Below are 20,801 nucleotides of genomic sequence, written 5' to 3'. Positions count from 1 at the left end.
TCTATCAACATAATCCAAGTGTACCACGGAAGTTTATAGGTTCAAGTGTGCCATGAGATAAGCAAGGTTGTAATACATTAAGGCTTATTCATGCCTGAGCATGGCGGAGTTTTAACGTAGTTGTAATTCAGTGTTGATGAAGCACGTGTCCCCAAGATTGCATCCTAGTTTACTGACAGCTCTGTGCTTTTTCAACTGTCCCGCGAAGCAGGGGGAGAGCAAAGTGTATTATTTCAAGCCGCCTGCTTAGGGAAACAGGTATTCAGAAGGTAGAATCAATCGAGATCATCCGGTTGATCCTATCAGGTATGGAGCTTCCTTCTGACTATATTTAGGTTCCATATAGGCCTCAACTTATACGCCCAGGGACCACTTCAGTTTACTAACAACATTGTCGAAGGGTCATATTTATTCAGAGTACTGTGTGCCATGCACAGCTATGAGCCCTCCAAAATATTGAGCCCTTCAAAGTTCACAACTGTGTGAATGGGTAGCACCATTAACCCTAATTAACAAACGAGGAGACTTAGTTATGGAAAGTTAGGACTTGCCAAGAGTGGACAGACACTGACTACTGACAAAAGCAAGTTCAAACCCAGACTGCTGTGGAGTCTGTGCTCTTAATCACTCTGCCATCCTCAATTTACAAATTCAACAATTGTGTGAAATTTTGCCTCAGTGATAAGTATAGCTTATATTTGTGTAATGTTAAATTTTCACTTAAGGATTTTATTATGTTTTAGAGGATTATTTTATTTCTGCACACTTTGTAGAATCCATGCAACTGGTAGAAAATCATTTTCTAAATCTTAATAAGGGACATTTTGATATAACCTCCATTTTGTGTGGTTTAGAGCCTATAAAATTCAAAGAACTACAACTTAGGAATTTCTATTCCACTCAAGTAAAAATTACTAATAAGATTGGCAATCTAACATGGAAAACTAAATCCCGGAGAAGCAAGTTAACTTTGAACAGATTCTTAGCTTTCAGAAATCTAAAGATAGATGATTTTATTTCATGTTTGAAATTTTAAATATTCCAACTTGGTTCTGAAGACAGTGGTTTGTGGCCATATATCTCTTAGAAAAGAGTATCAACCACAAGGTTACTGCCATTTATTAAAAAAAAGAAATGGTATCAGAAAGGGATTGTCTAATATAAACTTATAAATAGGATCTTTGGTGAATTAACTTATTTTATTTCCAAATTTTCTATAATTTTTTTTTTCAGCTTTATGCCCTAAACAGTAAAAAAAAGTCAACATTTTCATTGAAATTAGTAAAAGGCTGAGCAAACTTGAAGCTGCCCTAAAGGAGGTAGCACAGACTGTGAACTAGCTTTGAAAGGTTGGGGGTGGAGGGTGGCATAAAACAAAAGCCCAGTTTTGTAGAGTGTTGGGATGAGGTGGGCATTCTTCCTTTGTCTCCTTCTAATTACCGATGAAGTCACAACTGTGGCCTTCTGCTCTCTGAGCAACTTCAGCAGGAGCATTATCTAGAAATGCAGAGGCGGCGTTAGAAAGGCCGTCACAGGTAAGTGGAAGGCAGAAAGTGTTGGCCACCCCTCTTAATCCCCTCTTTCTCCTGGAACCTGGTGTAGGAATCATTCCAGGATGTGGGGCTAGCAGGGCTAACAACCTATCCTCATTAAGGGATGAGGATTCTGACCTCACAGAGCTGAGCTTTCTTCAACCCTAGGAACATTTCTCTAGCACAGTGCTCAAAAGGGAGAGAACGTGAAAAGTACATTTTGTTCATCTCACTGAGTGGGGTGATTCAGTGTTTGTTTGTTTGTTGGAGGAAAAACAAAAGATTAGATCTTCGCTGTTATATAGGGAAGGATTTTCCAAAGTAAGCATAATATGATATGGAAGTCCTTAGGTGAATTAGTGTCCTGGGTTCAGTGAGATTCCAAAGTAACCAAAGCATGGAGAGCATCTGTACTCTGAATAAGGTGGTTCTTGGGCTGATTTGAATGGAAAAGTACTGGAAACTCCTACTACTCCTACTAGACACGGGCTTCCATGGATCTCTGAAGATGCTCAGTGGTAAAGGTGCCTTCTTATGGACAGGGTGTTACTAAGCAGTATCCTGCTTGGCTCTAACATTAACGTTCATGGTAAAGGTTAGGAACTTAAACTGCTATCACAGCATGCTTACTACCTCTCAGCATTGTGGTGAGATCAGTCTGGACCATTGAAAGACTGGCATGAACTTACAGATACCAAGAAATGGCAGGTAAGATGTGAATTGTGCCTATTCACCCACCTGCTCAGGGGAGTGAATGCTCGTTACCAATGCCTAGCCTTTCATTCATGGCTGCCTGAGCTCAGGAGCAGGTTCTTGGTCTTGGAGGAAGAAGCAAAGATCAAGATCTGATTTGTCATCAGAAGAAACAGTGAGTGGCTCCTGTCTAAAAGTTCATAGACTTGACACTGAGGCACAGCTCTTGTCAGCACTAACTGTGTGACCTTGGACAAACCACCTACTCTCATTCAGGCCCAGGCTATTTGGTGGTCTAAAGAACAGTTTTGAAAGGCTGGTTGCTGAGGCCAGGGTCAGAAATAGATCTCAGGATTCTCTAACTTGCAGTTCTGTAAGGCACAAGGTATCACAGTAGATTTTCTTAGGTATTCCAATTACTAAGCTATGATCAATTCCTACATTTTCAGAAAAAATCAGTAATGTGGGCCACAGTTCATGTCTAACATTGTATGGACAGTTCTTCATTTTAACTGATATAAAGGGGAAGAAAATTCCTTGATTTATGCTGTCCAGCATGGTAGCCACTAGCCGGGATATAAACGTCAGTGTCTTAGTTGTAAGTAATCAGTAGCCACATGTGACTAGTGTCTGCTGGACAGCACCGCAGAAGGTCCTTTTGGTGAGTGCTGCCTTTGACTTTTGCCCAGACCACGAACTGCAGCTACTTGTCCCATAGAGCAGGGTGTACATGTCTGTGCCCTATGGCTGTGTTGTCTTTGGGGAATGAAGGATGGATTAAATCCCATTTGGGTCAAGCAGTGCAAGTGACCCTCCTGGCAAAGGTTTGCATTGAATAAGAGTTCAGGAGATAGGGAGAGGGGAGCTTAGAGGAAGGAACTCAAACACCTAAGGCATTCTGTGCCTTGGATCTTGACTAGGCCTGAACCTATGTAGGGTATAGGACCCCTGGAAAGGAGTTCCTCAGAGACTGTCCCCAGTGCTTAACTGATCCCAACAATGTAAAAGTGTGAGAGGAGCAGAGCTGCCCTGATACCCAGGAACTGAGGGACACTCTGCACGCTCAGTAGTGGGGAAAACGTTAGTCATGTCTGGCCCATAAAGAAAGTTGTTATATAGACAGCCAGTGGTGGGATGGGAAGTAATTCAGGCTTTCAGTAATTCAGGGTAACCAAGTTACGTGACACTCGGCTCCTTAGGTAGAGGTCTGCACAGTCAAGACCAGCTTTTGTTTTGAAGCTTGGGCTTGAGTGTTAGAAGGAAAGTTTCAATGGTACAAGGAAAGGACTTGGTTCTGTCTTCCCTGCCAGTCCTGTGTCTACAGGGCCTTGCATACAGGGAAAGGAAGAAATCAGAGGTGGAAAGCAAAAGGTGTAATTTTACCTGCTGTGTGGAAGCCATCTGTGAAGGGAATCACCTTTCTTTTCTGGACTTATTTCCAGGTGCAGCTGCAGGGGATGACACTGAAGATGCAAGCACTGAGTTCACTGACAGCATCGAGGAGGAGGCTGCCCACAGCAGCCACCAGCAAGTAAGTCGGCGTCAGGTTCTGGGCTTCCCAGGGGAGGAGGCAGATGGGCTCTGATGGTCTCCTGCAGCCCTTGTGGACCTGGAGTGAGAAGGTATCTTTTTACATAAATCACTTCCAAGTCTTCCTCCCACCCTCCCTGAACTTTCCAGCTGCCTCTTCAACCCATGTCCTCTTTCCATATTCCTCTCCAATCCAACCCTTGGATTTTATTACTTCTATTTCTTTCTTCTGCTTCCTGCCTCCTCCTACCCACCCTTCCCCTACTTCCTCCCCGTAGCTATAGCTTCAGAAGAAGTTTTACTTACAAGACACATGGACACTTCCCCCTTGGGCTTTTGTAACTGAAATACGCTACAGAAGGAAAGAAGTCATCAAAGGGCCACGTGGGGAGGTGGCAGGCCTAGGATCTGTGTGGGGTGAATGCTCTCTGAGAAACTCCAAGAGGATTGGGATGGTTACAAAGCAGGGATCTTTCTCAGTGAAATTTCAATATACAAAGAGAACCTTGTTGTGCGACCTGACGATCCACCTAGGTCGTGATGACTCCATGACCAGCAGACGGCCCTTCAACAGCAGACCCCAGTCAAATCTCAGAACTTGGTGCCCAGTGCCGAAACACTATCTCCACCATCAGTGAAGGTGTAACCGGCCTGTTCTCAAGCCAGAGGGAATGCCCTGGACCTCAGAGGTTAGGTCACCAGTGTTAACCTCACAGCACTCACTCACAGCACTGTCTCCACCTTGCCCAGAGACATTTAGCTATCTCATCTCCTGTGAACTAGTGACTCTTTTAAGTTAAGGAGACAATGATCATTGGTAGACACCCTTCTGCAAGACCAGCCGAGCTTTCCACTTATAGCTTCCTTGGGGTATTAGGAAACCTGTAGGGAAATAAAGTCTGCTGGGTCTGCCTGTGTGTCTCCTGCATAAAGAAAGAGGAGAATCTCATAACCCAATACGGAGATCCCAAATAACCTGTCCCAAATCTTTCAGGATTTGGCTTGGTCTTAGGCTCTTGAGGACATGAATAATTGTCTGGGATACCTCACATCCTCAACAGTTTCTATACCTTCTACCAAGATCCCCTTTTCGTTGCTGTAGCTACACCTGACCTGCCCTTCTCGCTTGAGCTTTTGCATGAGCTCCACTTCTTTTGCTTGGACAGTATGTCTCGAGTCTTCTTCCTTGACGGTTGTGACTTTAATTATGTGCAGCTCTCCCCGCCACTCCCTGATTTGGTTGAGAGAGCGGGACTTGCAGGATGAACCTCTGAGACAGAGCTAGATTGGGACATTGTCTGGTCCCTGGTGGCTATAATGGCTGTGTGCCAGGATTAACTTCACAATAAATGAACAGGAGACACAGATATGAAGAGACAGATTCTGACTGACATGCTGCAAGCCCTTCACTCTAAATCTCAGTTGTAGGCAAACTGATTTGTAAAGTCACTTCTTCCTCAGCCTTCTTTCCTATAGCCTCCCATGGAGAATATGACCAGACCCCATTTTGAGAAGGTCAGTCCAACCTGGAATGAACTTTCCTTTTGGGGCATTTGTTTATCCCTCGCAATGCTTGCCACAGTACTTGGCATAAGAGATACATGGTATAATTATAAACTAGCAAACCTCTGGATCGGGGCTTGACTCATGATAGTTACAGTGTATGCCTGTTGGATGAAGAGTCTCTTGGGTAAGCAATCTTTACTTTCTATCACCTTTATTTGAAAATCAATCTTTAGTTTAGGTAGAAGTTTTAGTGTGTTAGATTGTTGTAAATTTGTATCATCTTCTCTGGAGTTTGAAGTTGTGATTTTCCTGCTACTAATTAAATAAAGCTTGCTTTGCCATAACTGTTTTGTGTCCAGATTCTCAAAATTTGTTTGCTCGTTTCCAGAAAAATGGTCCCTTAAGAGTAGGCTCTTCCTTGGTTTGCCCTTGGAAGGTGAACTATTTCTGACACCAGGCTCTCTTCCTACTTTGGGTATTCACACACTGTCTCTAACACACACATCTAACTTTGTCTTCCTTCCAAGGTAAGAATCACCTTTTGGCCAAAGCAAGTTGCTTCCTCCTTACTTTTTAGATTCACCCACCTCAGGAAGCTTTAGGACTGGTCTGATGGCAGATGTAAGCTCTATCATACACACCTAGGAAATTGCCATGGAAGGAACTAGAGTAGTCAACCACTGCTTTTCTTCATTTGAACTTCTATAGTGGAGAAAGGTTAATCAAGAATCAAGATTGATGGTGGGCACCTGTAGTCCCAGCTATTTGAGAGGCTGAGGCAAGAGAATTGCTTAAGCCCAAGAGTTTGAGGTTGCTATGATGCCATAGCACTCTACCCAGGGTGACATAGTAAGACTCTGTCTCAAAAAAAAAAAAAAAAAAAAAGAGTCCAGATTGAAATACAAAGGAGAGATGTCAGCTGATGAAGTACAATAAACTTGATAAAAAGTAATTTTAGAAAAATATTATTTTTGATAGACAAATCATAATTGTCTACACTTATTGGGTACAATGTGATGATTTGATACACATACACACTTGCTTACCTATCATTTTTATGGTGAGATATTTGAAATTTACTTTCTTAGTTACTTTAAAATATAGTCACCCTGCCATGCAATAGCTCTGAAAGCCTATTCCTTTGTCTATGAAAAACTTTGTACCCTTTGATCAACAACTCCTCATTCCTTCTTTCCCTATCCTACCAGCCTCTGGTAACCATCATTCTACTCTCTGCTTCTCTGAGTCTGGCTTTATTCGATTCCATATGTGAATGAGGTCGGGTGGTGTTAATCTTTCTGTGCCTGGCCTATTTCACTTAGCACGATGTCCTTCAGATTCATTCATGTTATCACAGATGATGGGCTTCCCCACTACTCACACTTTAAGCCTGAATAATATTTCTTTATCTATAAAGACCACATTTTCTTTCTTTTTTTTTTTTTTTTTTTTTTTTGTGGTTTTCGGCTGGGGCTGGGTTTGAACCTGCCACCTCTGGCATATGGGACCGACGCCCTACTCCTTGAGCCACAGGCACCGCCCCAAATAGTTATTATTATTTTTGTTTTGTTTTTTTTGGCTGGGGCCGGGGCTGGGTTTGAACCCACCACCTCTGGCATATGGGGCTGGCACCCTACCCCTTTGAGCCACAGGTGCCGCCAAGACCACATTTTCTTAATGTGTTCATCCACTGGTGGACACCTACATTGATTCCATATCCTGGCTATTGTGACATAGCTCTGGCTAATGTGCGAATATGTGAATATGGGAACACAGATATCCCCTTGATGCACCAAGTTCAGTTCCTTTGGATGTATACAGGTATGCAGAAAGTATCCAGTCATTGATGTCTCTGTTAGTCATAGAACATGGCTAGAAACTTTCTATACAGCTTTTATATACAAGTAGAATTATTGGGTCATAGGGTAGTTCTATTTTTAGTTTTTTGAGGAAAACCAATATTGTGTTCCACAATGACTGTACTAATTTACATTTCCACCAACAATGTACAAGGGTTCCCTTTCTTCATATCTTTTCCAACACTTGTTATCCTTTGCCTCTTTTATTTATTTATTTATGTATATATATATTTGGAGATAGACTCTTACTATGTCACCCTTGGTAGAGTGCTGTGGTGTCAAAGCTCACAGAAACCTCCAACTCGTGGCCTTAAGTGATTCTCTTGCTGCAGCCTCCCAAGTAGCTGGGACTGCAGGTGCCCACCACAACGCCTGGCTATTTTTTGTTGCAATTGTCACTGTTGATTTTAGCTGGCCCAGACTGGGTTTGAACCCACCAGCCTCGGTGTATGTGGCAGGTGCCCTACCTACCAAGCTACAGGCACCGCCCACATCATTCATCTCTTTTAAAACAACAATCCTGGAGAAGCTTGGTGCTAGATCACAGATATGATCTTTTAAATTACGGAAACCAGCGGAGACAAGATGGCTGACTGAAGCCAGCTTTCTACAGAGGCTCCCGTTCAGAAGGAGAGTTAAAGGACAGAAAGTTAGCAAGTAACCTGGTGGATTAGAGCTGCACCAAGAGAGAAGGTTGAAGAACGCACATCAACCCCGCTGAGGCGAGCTGCGACCCCAAAGATACAAACGAAAGGTACAAAATCTGTCACCAAGCAGACGGGAGTCCCCACCCCCATGAGAACAGCTCGGAGTGCCCCACAAACAAATGAGCAGAGTTCAAAGGTCCTCCCACTCCACTCCACAGGAGAGACCCTCTAAAAACTGGACCTACCTCCCCTACTAGGGTGCCATGGCGTTCTCCTGCCAGGCATCAAACTGTATAAAACTGTATATATTCTCTACCTGCAACTCTGAGCTCTCAGTACTCCCCTTCACTCTCACTCTGAGGCCTGTCCCCCAGGAGTCCAGATACTTGGGTGATTTCTCGAGGGGTGTGGACAGGGCCTAAACTGCAGCTGGTCATGGGAGTGAGGAGAGGATGGTCAGCTGAGAGGGAACCACACTGGAGCGGCGGTGCCCTGAGGTGCAAAGCAGCAGCCATCTTTTAGCAACAATAGAGCTTCACTCCTGGATATTCTGAAGCCACACCCCTGTCTCCCTGGGCAACCAGAGGAGGCTGGGCATCTATTTAGGTGGCAACCACCACAGAACAGATCTGGGACGGAAACGCAGGCCCCGTGAGTAAAGGGTTTACCAGAGGCGGTACCGGCCTGGGTGGAGCAGGGGACTAAAAACACATGCACAGAGCTGGGAAGTTCCCAGGGCAGGGCTGACCCAGAGGACCGCTTTACTGAGCCTAAGATGCACCCGGCCCTCAGGGGATCATCAGCCTATAGACAAAGGAAGACAGGAGGCTAGAACTGACAGATAACTGAATACAAACCTGCAGGAGCAAAGACAGGGCCTGAGGCGCAGGCTCTGGGAACTCAAAACAACTTCTCTTCTGCAGGGGAATTTAGCAGGGGCAGAAACAAATTCCCTCAAAGTTGTTCTCTTCTTTTCTGTCAGTAACATCAATCAGGGGTGGAGCTGGAACTGAGTGAACACCCCCACCTCCATCAAGCACCCGAGGTTCTCAGGCCTCACCTCCCCCTGCTAGATAGAGGCAGAATGCAGTGGCCTGGCTGAGCAGAAATAGATTTCCTTGTGATTCAGGCAGGTGCAAACCCCTGGAGTATCTGTTCAATACAGGCAACTGGGTCAAAGCCCTGCTGGACTATCAGTGACAGGGTGTGACAGAGGTGCAAGGTGGGGAAGGAGGTATCAAACTTCCTAGACTGATCTATTTGCGGGGTGGGTCCTCCTGACTCCACAGAGCACTGGAGCAAGCCATATTAGAGTAGTCACCAGACCCCTGTGATCCAGTTGCCAGAGACCTTTTAAACTCTCCCATCTGAGACACGTGCTGACTGAGACAATTGATTTGGACCTTTTAAACTTAGCCAATCGCCCGAGGACTATTCAGGTGGTGCCCTGGGTATGTGGTTGTAGGAAGGTTTGATTTTTCTTTTCCAATTGTTGCCTGTGGGGGGCAGGGTAACTTAATTGCTGGTATTTCTCCACAGTTGAGACTTCAACCCAGAGTAACTGTTTCACTAGGGTCGAAAAGAGACCAGCTGAAAACAAGACAGAACCACTTAGCCCCACCACACCAAACAGGTCCCCAGTTTCTCAGGGCATAGCACTGTATGGGTCCTCAACAAAGCTCCAGGGGAAAATCAAATGGTGTAAAACAATCATGGGGTGGAATCAGCAGAAAAACTGGTAATATGAACAACCAGAAGACATCAACCCCCCCAAGGAAAGATATGGCAGATGTAACTGAAGATCCCATTCACAAACAGATGGCCAAGATGTCAGAAATAAAATTCAGAATTTGGATTGCAAACAAGATTAATAAAATGGAGGAAAATTTGGCATTAGAAATTCAAGCAGCAATTCAAAAGTTGGAATTATAAATTCGAGGAGAAATTCAAAAGTTGTCTCAAGAATTTAACGAATGTAAAGACAAAACGACCAAAGATTTTGACGCACTGAAGCAAGAATTTGCAGCCCTCAAAGATCTGAAAAATACAGTAGAATCCCTCAGTAACAGAGTGGAACAAGCCGAAGAAAGAATTTCTGACATTGAAGACAAAGCCTTTGAATGCTCCCAAACTCTCAAACAGGAAGATAAATGGAGAGCAAAAATAGATCATTCTCTCAGAGAGCTCTGGGATAATTCGAAGAAGGGTAATATCCGCCATATTGGAATCCCTGAAAGTGATGAAGTGGCCTTGCTAGGCACAGAGGCCCTTCTCCATGAAATTATGAAAGAGAATTTTCCACACATGCCAAGAGATTCTGAAATTCAGATAGCAGACAGTTTCAGAACCCCAGCACATCTCAATCCCAATAAGACATCCCCCGGGCATATCATAATTAACTTCACTAAAGTTAATATGCAGGAGAAAATTCTGAAAGCAGCCTGACATAAGAAATCCATTACCTACAAAGGGAAGAATATTAGAATGACTGCAGATCTCTCTGCTGAAACTTTTCAAGCCAGAAGAGGGTGGTCATCGACTTTTAATCTCCTAAAGCAAAATAACTTTCAACTCTGGATCCTGTATCCAGCTAAACTGAATTTCATTTATGATGGAGAAATTAAATACTTTAATGACATTTATATGTCAAAGAAATTTGCCATAACCAGAACAGCTCTTCAGGATATTCTCAGACCTATCCTCCCTAATGACCAGCCTAATCCCCTACCACAAAAGTAAAGTCACTCAGAAACTTTTGATCAAACTCCAACTTCCAAAGTGGCAAAAGGATTAAAAATGTCTGCTGGACTTCTGAAAAACTTGATACCCCCAATTTTACCAGACTTAATCAATTTTATCCATTAATGTAAACAGCTTAAATTATTCTCTAAAGAGGCACAGCCAGATATTTGCTGCATACAAGAGTCACATCTTAACTTAAAAGACAAATATAGACTCAGGGTGAAAGGATGGTCATCCATAATTCAGGCAAATGGTAATCAGAAAAAAACAGGTGTTGCAATTTTATTTGCAAATACAATAGGCTTTAAACCAACAAAAGTACGGAAGGATAAGAATGGTCACTTCATATTTGTTAAGGGTAATACTCAATATGATGAGATTATAATTATTAATATTTATGCACCCAACCAGAATGCACCTCAATTTATAAGAGAAACTCTAACAGACATGAGCAACTTGATTTCCTCCAGCTCCATAATAGTTGGAGATTTCAACACTCCTTTGGCAGTGTTGGATCGGTCCTCCAATAAAAAGCTGAGCAAAGAAATTTTAGATTTAAACCTAACCATCCAACATTTGGATTTAGCAGACATCTACAGAACATTTCATCCCAACAAAACTGAATACACATACTCCTCATCAGCCCATGGAACATACTTCAAAATTGATCACATCTTAGGTCACAAGTCTAACCTCAGTAAATTTAAAGGAATAGAAATTATTCCTTGCATCTTCTCGGAGCACCATGAAATAAAAGTTGAACTCAAGTAACAACAGGAATCTGCATACTCATACAAAAACATGGATGTTAAATAACCTTATGCTGAATGATAGCTGGTGCAGAGATGAGATTAAGAAGGAAATTGCCAAATTTTTGGAACAGAATGACAATGAAGACACGAACTTTCAGAACCTCTGGGATACTGCAAAGGCAGTCCTAAGAGGGAAATTTATAGCATTGCAAGCCTTCCTCAAGAGAACGAAAAGAGAGGAAGTTAACAATTTAATGGGACGTCTCAAGCAACTTGAAAAGGAAGAACATTCCAACTCCAAACCCAGGTAGAAGAAAAGAGATAACCAAAATTAGAGCAGAATTAAATGAAATTGAAAACAAAAGAATTATACAACAGATCAATAAATCAAAAAGTTGGTTTTTTGAAAAGTTCAATAAAATAGATAAACCTTTGGCTAACATAACCAGGAAAAAAAGAGTAAAATCTCTAATCTCATCAATCAGAAATGACAAAGATGAAATAACAACAGACTCCTCAGAAATTCAAAAAATCCTTAATGAATATTACAAGAAACTTTATTCTCAGAAATATTAAAATCTGAAGGAAATTGACCAATACGTGGAAGCATGTCACCTTCCAAAACTTAGCCAGAATCAAGTGGAAATGTTGAACAGGCGCATATTGAGTTCTGAAATAGATCAACCATACAAAACCTTCCTAAAAAGAAAAGCCCGGGACCAGATGGCTTCACGTCAGAATTCTACCAAACCTTTAAAGAGGAATTAGTACCTATATTACTCAACCTGTTCCAAAATGTAGAAAAAGAAGGAAGACTCCCCAACACATTCTATGAAGCAAACATCACCCTGATCCCCAAACCAGGAAAAGACCCAACAAAAAAAGAAAATGGACCAACATAACTAATGAATATAGATGCAAAAATATTCACCAAGATCCTAACAAACAGAATCCAGTAACACATCAAACAAATTATACATCATGACCAAGTCGGTTTTATCCCAGGGTCTAAAGGCTGGTTCAATATCTGTAAATCTATAAATGTAATCCAGCACATAAACAAATTAACAAACAAAGACCATATGATTCTCTCAATTGATGCAGAAAAAGCTTTTGATAATATCCAGCATCCCTTCATGATCAGAACACTTAAGAAAATTGGTATAGAAGGGACATTTCTTAAACTGATAGAGGCCATTTACAGGAAACCCACAGCCAATATCGTATTGAATGGAGTTAAATTGAAATCATTTCCACTCAGATCAGGAACCACACAAGGCTGCCCATTGTCTCCATTGCTCTTTAACATTGTAATGGACGTTTTAGCCACCACAATTAGGGAAGAAAAGGCGATCAAGGGTATCCATATAGGGTCAGAAGAGATCAAACTTTCGCTCTTCACAGATGATATGATTGTATATCTGGAAAACACCAGGGATTCTACTACAAAACTCTTAGAAGTGATCAAGGAATACAGCAGCATTTCAGGTTACAAAATCAACATTCATAAATCAGTAGCCTTTATATATACCAAAAATAGTCAAGTTGAAAAAACAGTTAAGGACTATATTCCATTAACAATAGTGCCAAAGAAGATGAAATATTTGGGAGTATACCTAACAAAGGACGTGAAAGATCTCTATAAAGAGAACCATGAAACTCTAAGAAAAGAAATAGTTGAAAATGTTAACAAATGGAAAAACATACCATGCTCATGGCTGGGAAGAATCAACATCTTTAAAATGTCCATACTACCCAAAGCAATATACAATTTTAATGCAATCCCTATTAAATTTCCACTGTCATACTTTAAAGATGTTGAAAAAACAATACTTTGTTTTATATGGAATCAGAAAAAACCTCGAATAGCCAAGACATTACTCAGAAATAAAAACAAAGCAGGAGGAATCAAGCTACCAGACCTCAGACTATACTACAAATCAATAGTGATCAAAACAGCATGATACTGGCACAAAAACAGAGAAGTAGATGTCTGGAACAGAATAGAGAACCAAGAGATGAATCCAGCTACTTATCATTATTTAATCTTTGACAAGGCAATTAAAAACATTCAGTGGGGAAAAGATTCCCTACTTAACAAATGGTGCTGGGTGAACTGGCTGGCAACATGCAGAAGGTTAACTAAGATAGACTCTCACTGGATTAAAGATTTAAACTTAAGACATGAAACTGTAAAAATATTAGAAGAGAGTGCAGGGAAAACCCTTGAAAAAATCGGTCAGGGTGAGTATTTTATGAGGAGGATCCCCCAGGCAATTGAAGCAGCTTCAAAAATACACTACTGGGACCTGATTAAACTAAAAAGCTTCTGCACAGCCAAGAACATAGTAAGTAAAGCAAGCAAACAGCCATCCAAATGGGAGAAGATATTTGCAGGTTATGTCTCCGACAAAGGTTTAATAACCAGAATTCACAGAGAACTCAAACGTACAAGCAAGAAAAGAACAAGTGATCCCATTGCAGGCTGGGCAAGGGACTTGAAGAGAAACTTCTCTGAAGAAGACAGGTGCCCGGCTTACAGACATATGAAAAAATGCTCATCATCTTTAATCATCAGAGAAATGCAAATCAAAACTACTTTGAGATATCATCTAACTCCAGTAAAGTTAGCCCATATCACAAAATCCCAAGACCAGAGATGTTGGCATGGATGTGGAGAAAAGGGAACACTTCTACACTGCTGGTGGGAATGCAAATTAATACATTCCTTTTGGAAAGATGTTTGGAGAACACTTAGAGATCTAAAAATAGATCTGCCATTCAATCCTATAATTCCTCTACTAGGCATATACCCAGAAGACCAAAAATCACATTATAACAAAGATATTTGTACCAGAATGTTTATTGCAGCCCAATTCATAATTGCTAAGTTATGGAAAAAGCTCAAGTGCCCATTGATCCACGAATAGATTAATAAATTGTGGTACATGCACACCATGGAATATTATGCAGCCTTTAAGAAAGATGGAGACTTTACCTCTTTCATGTTTACATGGATGGAGCTGGAACATATTCTTCATAGTAAAGTATCTTAAGAATGGAAGAAAAAGTATCCAATGTACTCAGCCCTACTATGAAACTAATTTATGGCTTTCACATGAAAGCTATAACCCAATTATAACCTAAGTATAGGGGAAAGGGGGAAAGGTAGGGGAGGAGGGGGAAAATGGGCGGAGGGAGGGGGATTGGTGGGATTACACCTGCGGTGCATCTTACAAGGGTATATGTGAAACTTAGTAAATGTAGAATGTAAATGTCTTAACACAATAACTCAGAAAATGCCAGGAAGGCTATGTTAACCAGTGTGATGAAAATGTGTCAAATGGTCTATAAAATCAGTGTATGGTGCCCTATGATCGCATTAATGCACACAGCTATGATTTAATAAAAAATAAAATAAAATAAAACAACAATCCTAACAAGAATGTGATAATACCTCACTGTGATTTTATTTTGCATTTCTCTAATGATTTGTGATGCATAGCCTTCAGGGAAAGCTAATTTTTTTTTTTTTTTAACAGTTTAGATATTCTTTTATTTTTTTTCTTTTCCCTCAATCCTTTTTTATTTTTTAAAAATAGTTCTTTTGTAATGTGGTGTTCAAAACAATTGAAAACTGGCACCTCATCTCTTTAAAACACCTGGTAATTTGAATTCTAGTGCTCATTATTCATTATTGTTTGTTTTCATTGGGCTGATTTTTGGTGATTAAGCCTCAGTCCCCTTCTTTTTTTTTTTTTTTTTAATTTTTTTTATTAAATCATAACTGTATACAATGATATGATTATGGGGCATCATACACTCACTTCATAAACCATTTGACACATTTTTATCACAGTGGTTAACATAGCCTTTCCGGCGTTATCTCAGTTACTGTGCCAAAACATTTACATTCTACATTTACCAAGTTTCGCAAATACCCCTATAATATGCACCACAGGTGTGATCCCACCGATTCCCCTCCCTCTACCCACCCCCCCCCTTTCCCACTTCCCCCTATTGTTAAGTTGTAGCTGGGTTATAGCTTTCATGTGAGAGTCCCAAATTAGTTTCATAGTAGGGCTGTGTACATTGGGTATTTTTTCTTCCATTCTTGGGATACTTTACTAAGAAGAATATGTTCCAGCTCCATCCATGTAAACATGAAAGAGGTAAAGTCTCCATCTTTCTTTAAGGCTGCATAGTATTCCATGGTATACATATACCACAATTTATTAATCCATTCGTGGATCGATGGACACTTGGGCTTTTTCCATGACTTAGCTATTATGAATTGGGCTGCAATAAACATTCTGGTACAAATATCTTTGTTATGTTGTGATTTTTGGTCTTCTGGGTATATGCCCAGCAGAGGAATTACAGGATTGAATGGCAGATCTATTTTTAGATCTCTGAGTGTTCTCCATATATCTTTCCAAAAGGAATGTATTAATTTGCATTCCCACCAGCAGTGCAGAAGTGTTCCCTTTTCTCTGCATCCACGCCAGCATCTCTGGTCTTGAGATTTTGTGATATAGGCTAGTCTCATTGGAGTTAGATGATATCTCAAAGTAGTTTTGATTTGCATTTCTCTGATGATTAAAGATGATGAGCATTTTTTCATATGTCTGAAGGCCTTGCGCCTGTCTTCTTCAGAGAAGTTTCTCTTCAAATCCCTTGCCCAGCCTGCGATGGGATCCCTTGTTTTTTTCTTGCTGATGCGTTTGAGTTCTCTGTGGATTCTGGTTATTAAACCTTTGTCAGAGTTATACCCTGCAAATATCTTCTCCCATTCTGAGGGCTGTCTGCTTGCTCTGCTTACTGTGTTCTTAGCTGTGCAGAAGCTTTTTAGTTTGATCAAGTCCCAGTAGTGTATTTTTGAAGCTGCTTCAATTGCCCGGGGGGTTCTCCTCATGAAATACTCACCCAGACCAATTTCTTCAAGGGTTTTCCCTGCATTCTCCTCTAGACATTACTCAGAAATAAAAACAAAACAGGAGGAATCACACTACCAGACCTCAGACTTTACTACAAATCGATAGTGATCAAAACAGCATGGTATTGGCACAAAAACAGAGAAGTAGATATCTGGAACAGAATAGAGAACCAAGAGATGAATCCAGCTACTTACCGCTATTTGATTTTTGACAAGCCATTTAAAAACATTCAGTGGGGAAAAGATTCCCTATTTAACAAATGGTGCTGGGTGAACTGGCTGGCAACCTGCAGAAGACTGAAATTGGACCCACACCTTTCACCATTAACTAAGATAGACTCTCATTGGATTAAAGATTTAAACTTAAAACAGGAAAGCTAATTTTTAATGCCTTAATGCTGTCTGGGAACTGACTTAACATAAGGTTGAAAAGTAAAACAACTCTACTTGAACAAGTGATAGATCTGCACAAAGATCTCTGTGGGGTGTGTGAAAAATCTATAAGGAACATGTGATTAAAAATAGACCTAATGAATTCATATGACCAGCACACATACTGGAAGCCTTGGAGTTTTATTTGGGGGAAAGAAATATTTTCTTTTCATAGATGATAAAAACTAATGAAAAGGCTAGCTCCTTAGTCGTTTTTCATTTGCTTACATTTAAATTACATTTAAGACCCGGTGTGATGCCTCACGCCTGTAATCCTAGCACCCTAGGAGGCTGAGGCGTGTGGATTGCCTGAGCTTAGAAGTTCAAGACCATCTTGAGCAAGAGCTCTAAAAATAGCCGGTCACTGTAGTGGGAGCCTGTAGTCCCAGCTACTCTGGAGGCTGAGGCAAGAAGATTGCTTGAACCCACGAGTTTGAGGTTGTAGTGAGGTATGATGCCATAGCACTCTCCCCAGGGCAACAAAGTGAGACTCTGTCATTAAAGTAAAATAAAACATTTACTTTTAAAATTGAGAGTAAGCCAAAATCAGTTCCCTTTGAGATGGAAATAAGAAAACCCAAATTAGCCTGGGCAAAAATCAAGTATCTAGGCAGCATCCAATTTTCTCATTTTAAAGCGATAAATTATACCAGATGGACCTTAATGTTCTTCTGGTGTTAAGATTTCACAGGTCATTTTTTTTTAAGGAACAGGTATTAAAACCAACAGAACAAGGTAACATCCATCCACCCAGAAGGTACTTTAAAAATGGGTAGACTTCATTAAAATTAGACATTTTTAAGCATAAGGAACCCTGAAAGTATAGAAAAGAATAAACGTTGTGCCCATATTCAAGACTAGTGGTAATATTCATCTTGGTCCACTTAGTGGGAAAGAGTTTGTATAGAAAAATAACATCGCAGAGTTTAAATGAAGGGTCGGTTCATAAACTTTCAAAAGTGGTTTTATCCAAGTCCCCTTCCTTTCTTTTGTCACAAATGCCTGTGGCACATGTGGAGATGGCCACCAGCCTAACTAAGCTTGGTAGCTGAGTCTTAGAGACAGACCCGGCCAGGAGCTTGCCACAGGTGGGACTGGATGCCTTGGGATTGAGTGGCGTGTCTGTGGCTCTCTTTCTTCTTTGACGTGGATGCATATGCCCTCATGACCTCGGCTGCTATGCTACTAAACACCACTGCACATGCATGCTATCAGTCGACCCCACCATGAGCCCGGGAGCAAGATTTTATCATCCTCTGTTATGGGGACTAGCAAAAGCCAGCAGCTTTGTGCCAACCTGAGCGACTCTGACAACTGTTGATCCACATAAATAGCCCAGGCCCTATTATGTTCAATATATTGGTGACCTGAATGAAGGTCATATAATTAATTCTACAAGATTTAGATCACTAATCGGGTGGCCACCTCATGATTTATGGAGATGCACAGCAGGTATTTTGATGACTTTGATAATTGGGAAATGATTCTGTATAACTGGAATTTAGAAGTGACAAGTCACAATACTTACTGAGATTTTTAAGAAATTACATAGAAATAGCTGTGGATAAGAGGTGGAAATTGTAAGGTCAAAATTAACCTGAAGTTTAAGTAAAACCTCCAAACTCTGCCTCCAAACAGTGCCACAGCATGACACTGGGATATATTAAGATTAATACTGAACGGATGGGAAATCCTTGTACTAAAATAATCAGTCACTCCATAAGTAGATTGTTATACTCGGAGTTTGATCTCTACCCTTCTAGGAGGGTGGGGAAAACTGAAGATGAGCCCGAACTGAACAGAAAGATAGTCTAATGGCTAACAAGTTCTCATTTGAGGAAAAACTGCAAGATCTACTTTAACTGAAATATTCAGAAGTGACTTCAAGAGTGGCCCACAGCCAAAGAAAGGCACTGGGAAGTTGGCTCCGCTCTGTTTTGTTCTCACATGCTTAGGTTTGCAGGGAGGGTTTGCTGGCAGCATCGGTACAGGGGTGATACCCAAAAAGTGAACTTGGCAGCTGGGTAGGGAGCTTCCCCTCAGCCTCTCTGCAGTCAGGGGCACAATTCTCCTGCTGCCCGTCAAATCGAGCTTCCTGTGCCCTACCTGTCTCTCTCCATATTCTCCCAATCCTGTGACTCTGACTGCTGGCTGAGTTCTCCTTTGCGTCATCCTCTGCTCAATGGTTTTCAATTTTTTTTTTTTTTTTTTTATTACATGGCATACTTGAACCTATAGTGAAACTTCCATGGCACACTTAAATTATGTTGGTCAAAAAAAATAAAGAGTGAAAGAAAAAAGAATATACTTACTGTGCTTTGAACTTCTTTCGAAATTCCTATGATCCTCTCAGCACTGGTCAGAAATCGCTGCCCTACAGTGTCTGAGTTATAGGCAGGAACTGAGGCTTTGAGTCCTGGTATCTGGAGCCATCATCTTTGCAGTCCAGACTCAAGTGTTGTGAAACGGATGAAGCTTCCTGACTTGTGAGAAAACTGTCCCTTCAGGAGAGAGCATCGCGTCATGCACGCCCCCAGACCTGGGTGACCCTTGTGTGTTTGCTTTTGGTTTTAATGTATGGTGTGCTTGTGTTCTTCGGGGTGCTTTCTCCCTCCCCCTTCTCTCTCTTCTTCCTCTCCACGGCAGCAGTCGCCATGCTCATTGAGTGCGTCCTCCCTGCCCAAGCCAGTCTCCAGGGCCCTGATGGTGGAAGAGTCCTTAACAGGGAGTTCATTTTGGATCTGCCTTTTTTGGCAATCTCTTGTTCCTCCTGGGTCGTCTTTAATGACCTAACTCCTTCAAACCATGATTTTCTTTCAGCTCATCAAGGTGGCTTTGGAGAAAAGCCCGGCAACTGCAGAGCCCCAGAGCATGTCTGCTCCCCCTCCTTCCCCAGTAGGAGGGGACAGTAACAGGTGTCTCCAGGAGGAGCTGCTCCACCTGAGGGCTGAGCTCCACCAGCTCTTAGAGGAGAAGAGAAAAGCCGAGGCAGAACTGAAGGAGCTAAAGGCTCAAATTGAGGAAGCAGGATTCTCCTCTGTGTCCCATATCAGGTAGGACATTCCCTTGGAAAAGGGAACTGATCACATGGTGCCACAGCCAATGGGCTTGTCTTGTTGCCACCAAGCACTCTGCCATGGGGCTACTGGGTCCCGTTCCAGGCTCCATGCTGTAATGTTTCTACAAATTCTTTAGAGGGAAGTTAATAATATTATGGTAATCACTTTTTGTAATTCAAATAAACCTGGTGTTAATTCAATATACTAATGCCCATTATTATTTCTGGTATGCCCATCACACACTGACAGTCCTGGTGGGAACCTCCTGGTGGTATGACTGATTCTGCTCTTTTGAACTGACAGGAGATGTGAGGAATCCCCACTACCCAAGGTGTTTCACTGCTGTATGCAGAACCAGAACAGTCCAGGAAGGAGGATTTGTGCAGGGGCCCTTCATAAGAAAGCCTTCCGCTCAGCTTTCTTTCAGAAGCCTGAGTCCTTTAGTTGTGGAATAACGATTTTAATAATCTCTGCTGCTTTATTAACGTCACAGAAATGGTAAATAGCTGATTCATTGGCTAGACTGCCGGCTCTGCCTCTGATGGCTTTTTGTGAAAAGACACTGGGAGAACATGATGATACTACAGGGCTAATCCATTTGTTCTCCCCAACCCCAGGACCGTACTTGTCATTGCCTGTTGTCCCAAGCATAGCTGGGCAGGTGTGCCACCCCTAATCCATACTCTAACTCCCTGCATCCTACATGCCGTTCAGCTTCCCCAGATAATGTCAGCACTTGACCACGACCCTGGCTTCTAGCCTGATGTCCTTTGTTCATACTTAAGGAAACTCAGGCCTAGGAATTTCCAAGTGACTTGCTCAAGATAGTGTATATTTTGTGGCTACACCCCTGGCTTCTGATTTTTAATATCTTGACTTCTATACTATACACTTTGTCACTCAACTTAAAAAAGGAAAAACTCTTTTGTGATCAGGTTTGGTCCAAGTTCTTTGACTTTGAATTATCATAAAAATTCTTTCCATAAGGACAGCTTAAGTTGAAGTATAAGCTTTACTTTAACTTTTGCATGTGTAAACTTAGTTAAGCTATCATGGGTACGAACAATTATGTCTCTTTTGATTCTACAATCAATGCACACACAGATACCCTTA

General features: G+C 41.5%; 1 protein-coding gene across 14 annotated transcripts in view; it reads left to right on the top strand.

Moving 5' to 3' along the window:
• The window catches only part of PDE4DIP (phosphodiesterase 4D interacting protein), a 291,845-nt gene that overhangs the window by 231,023 nt on the left and 40,021 nt on the right, over positions 1-20,801 (top strand). For 12 of the 14 annotated variants that reach the window (XM_053592789.1, XM_053592797.1, XM_053592792.1 and 9 more), the window contains 2 exons: positions 3,668-3,756; positions 19,450-19,682. In XM_053592789.1, the coding sequence (XP_053448764.1) occupies positions 3,668-3,756; positions 19,450-19,682 (322 nt within the window). Of the gene's footprint in view, positions 1-3,667; positions 3,848-4,033; positions 5,596-19,449; positions 19,683-20,801 lie in introns of those variants that run through there. The other 2 variants (XM_053592800.1, XM_053592799.1) reach the window with 2 other exon arrangements.

The sequence above is a fragment of the Nycticebus coucang genome, chromosome 5 (assembly GCF_027406575.1).
Source record: "Nycticebus coucang isolate mNycCou1 chromosome 5, mNycCou1.pri, whole genome shotgun sequence".
Taxonomy (NCBI): Eukaryota; Metazoa; Chordata; class Mammalia; order Primates; family Lorisidae; genus Nycticebus; species Nycticebus coucang.
The sequence above is the reverse complement of the archived record's forward strand: the minus strand, read 5'-3'. Positions and strand labels throughout refer to the sequence as shown.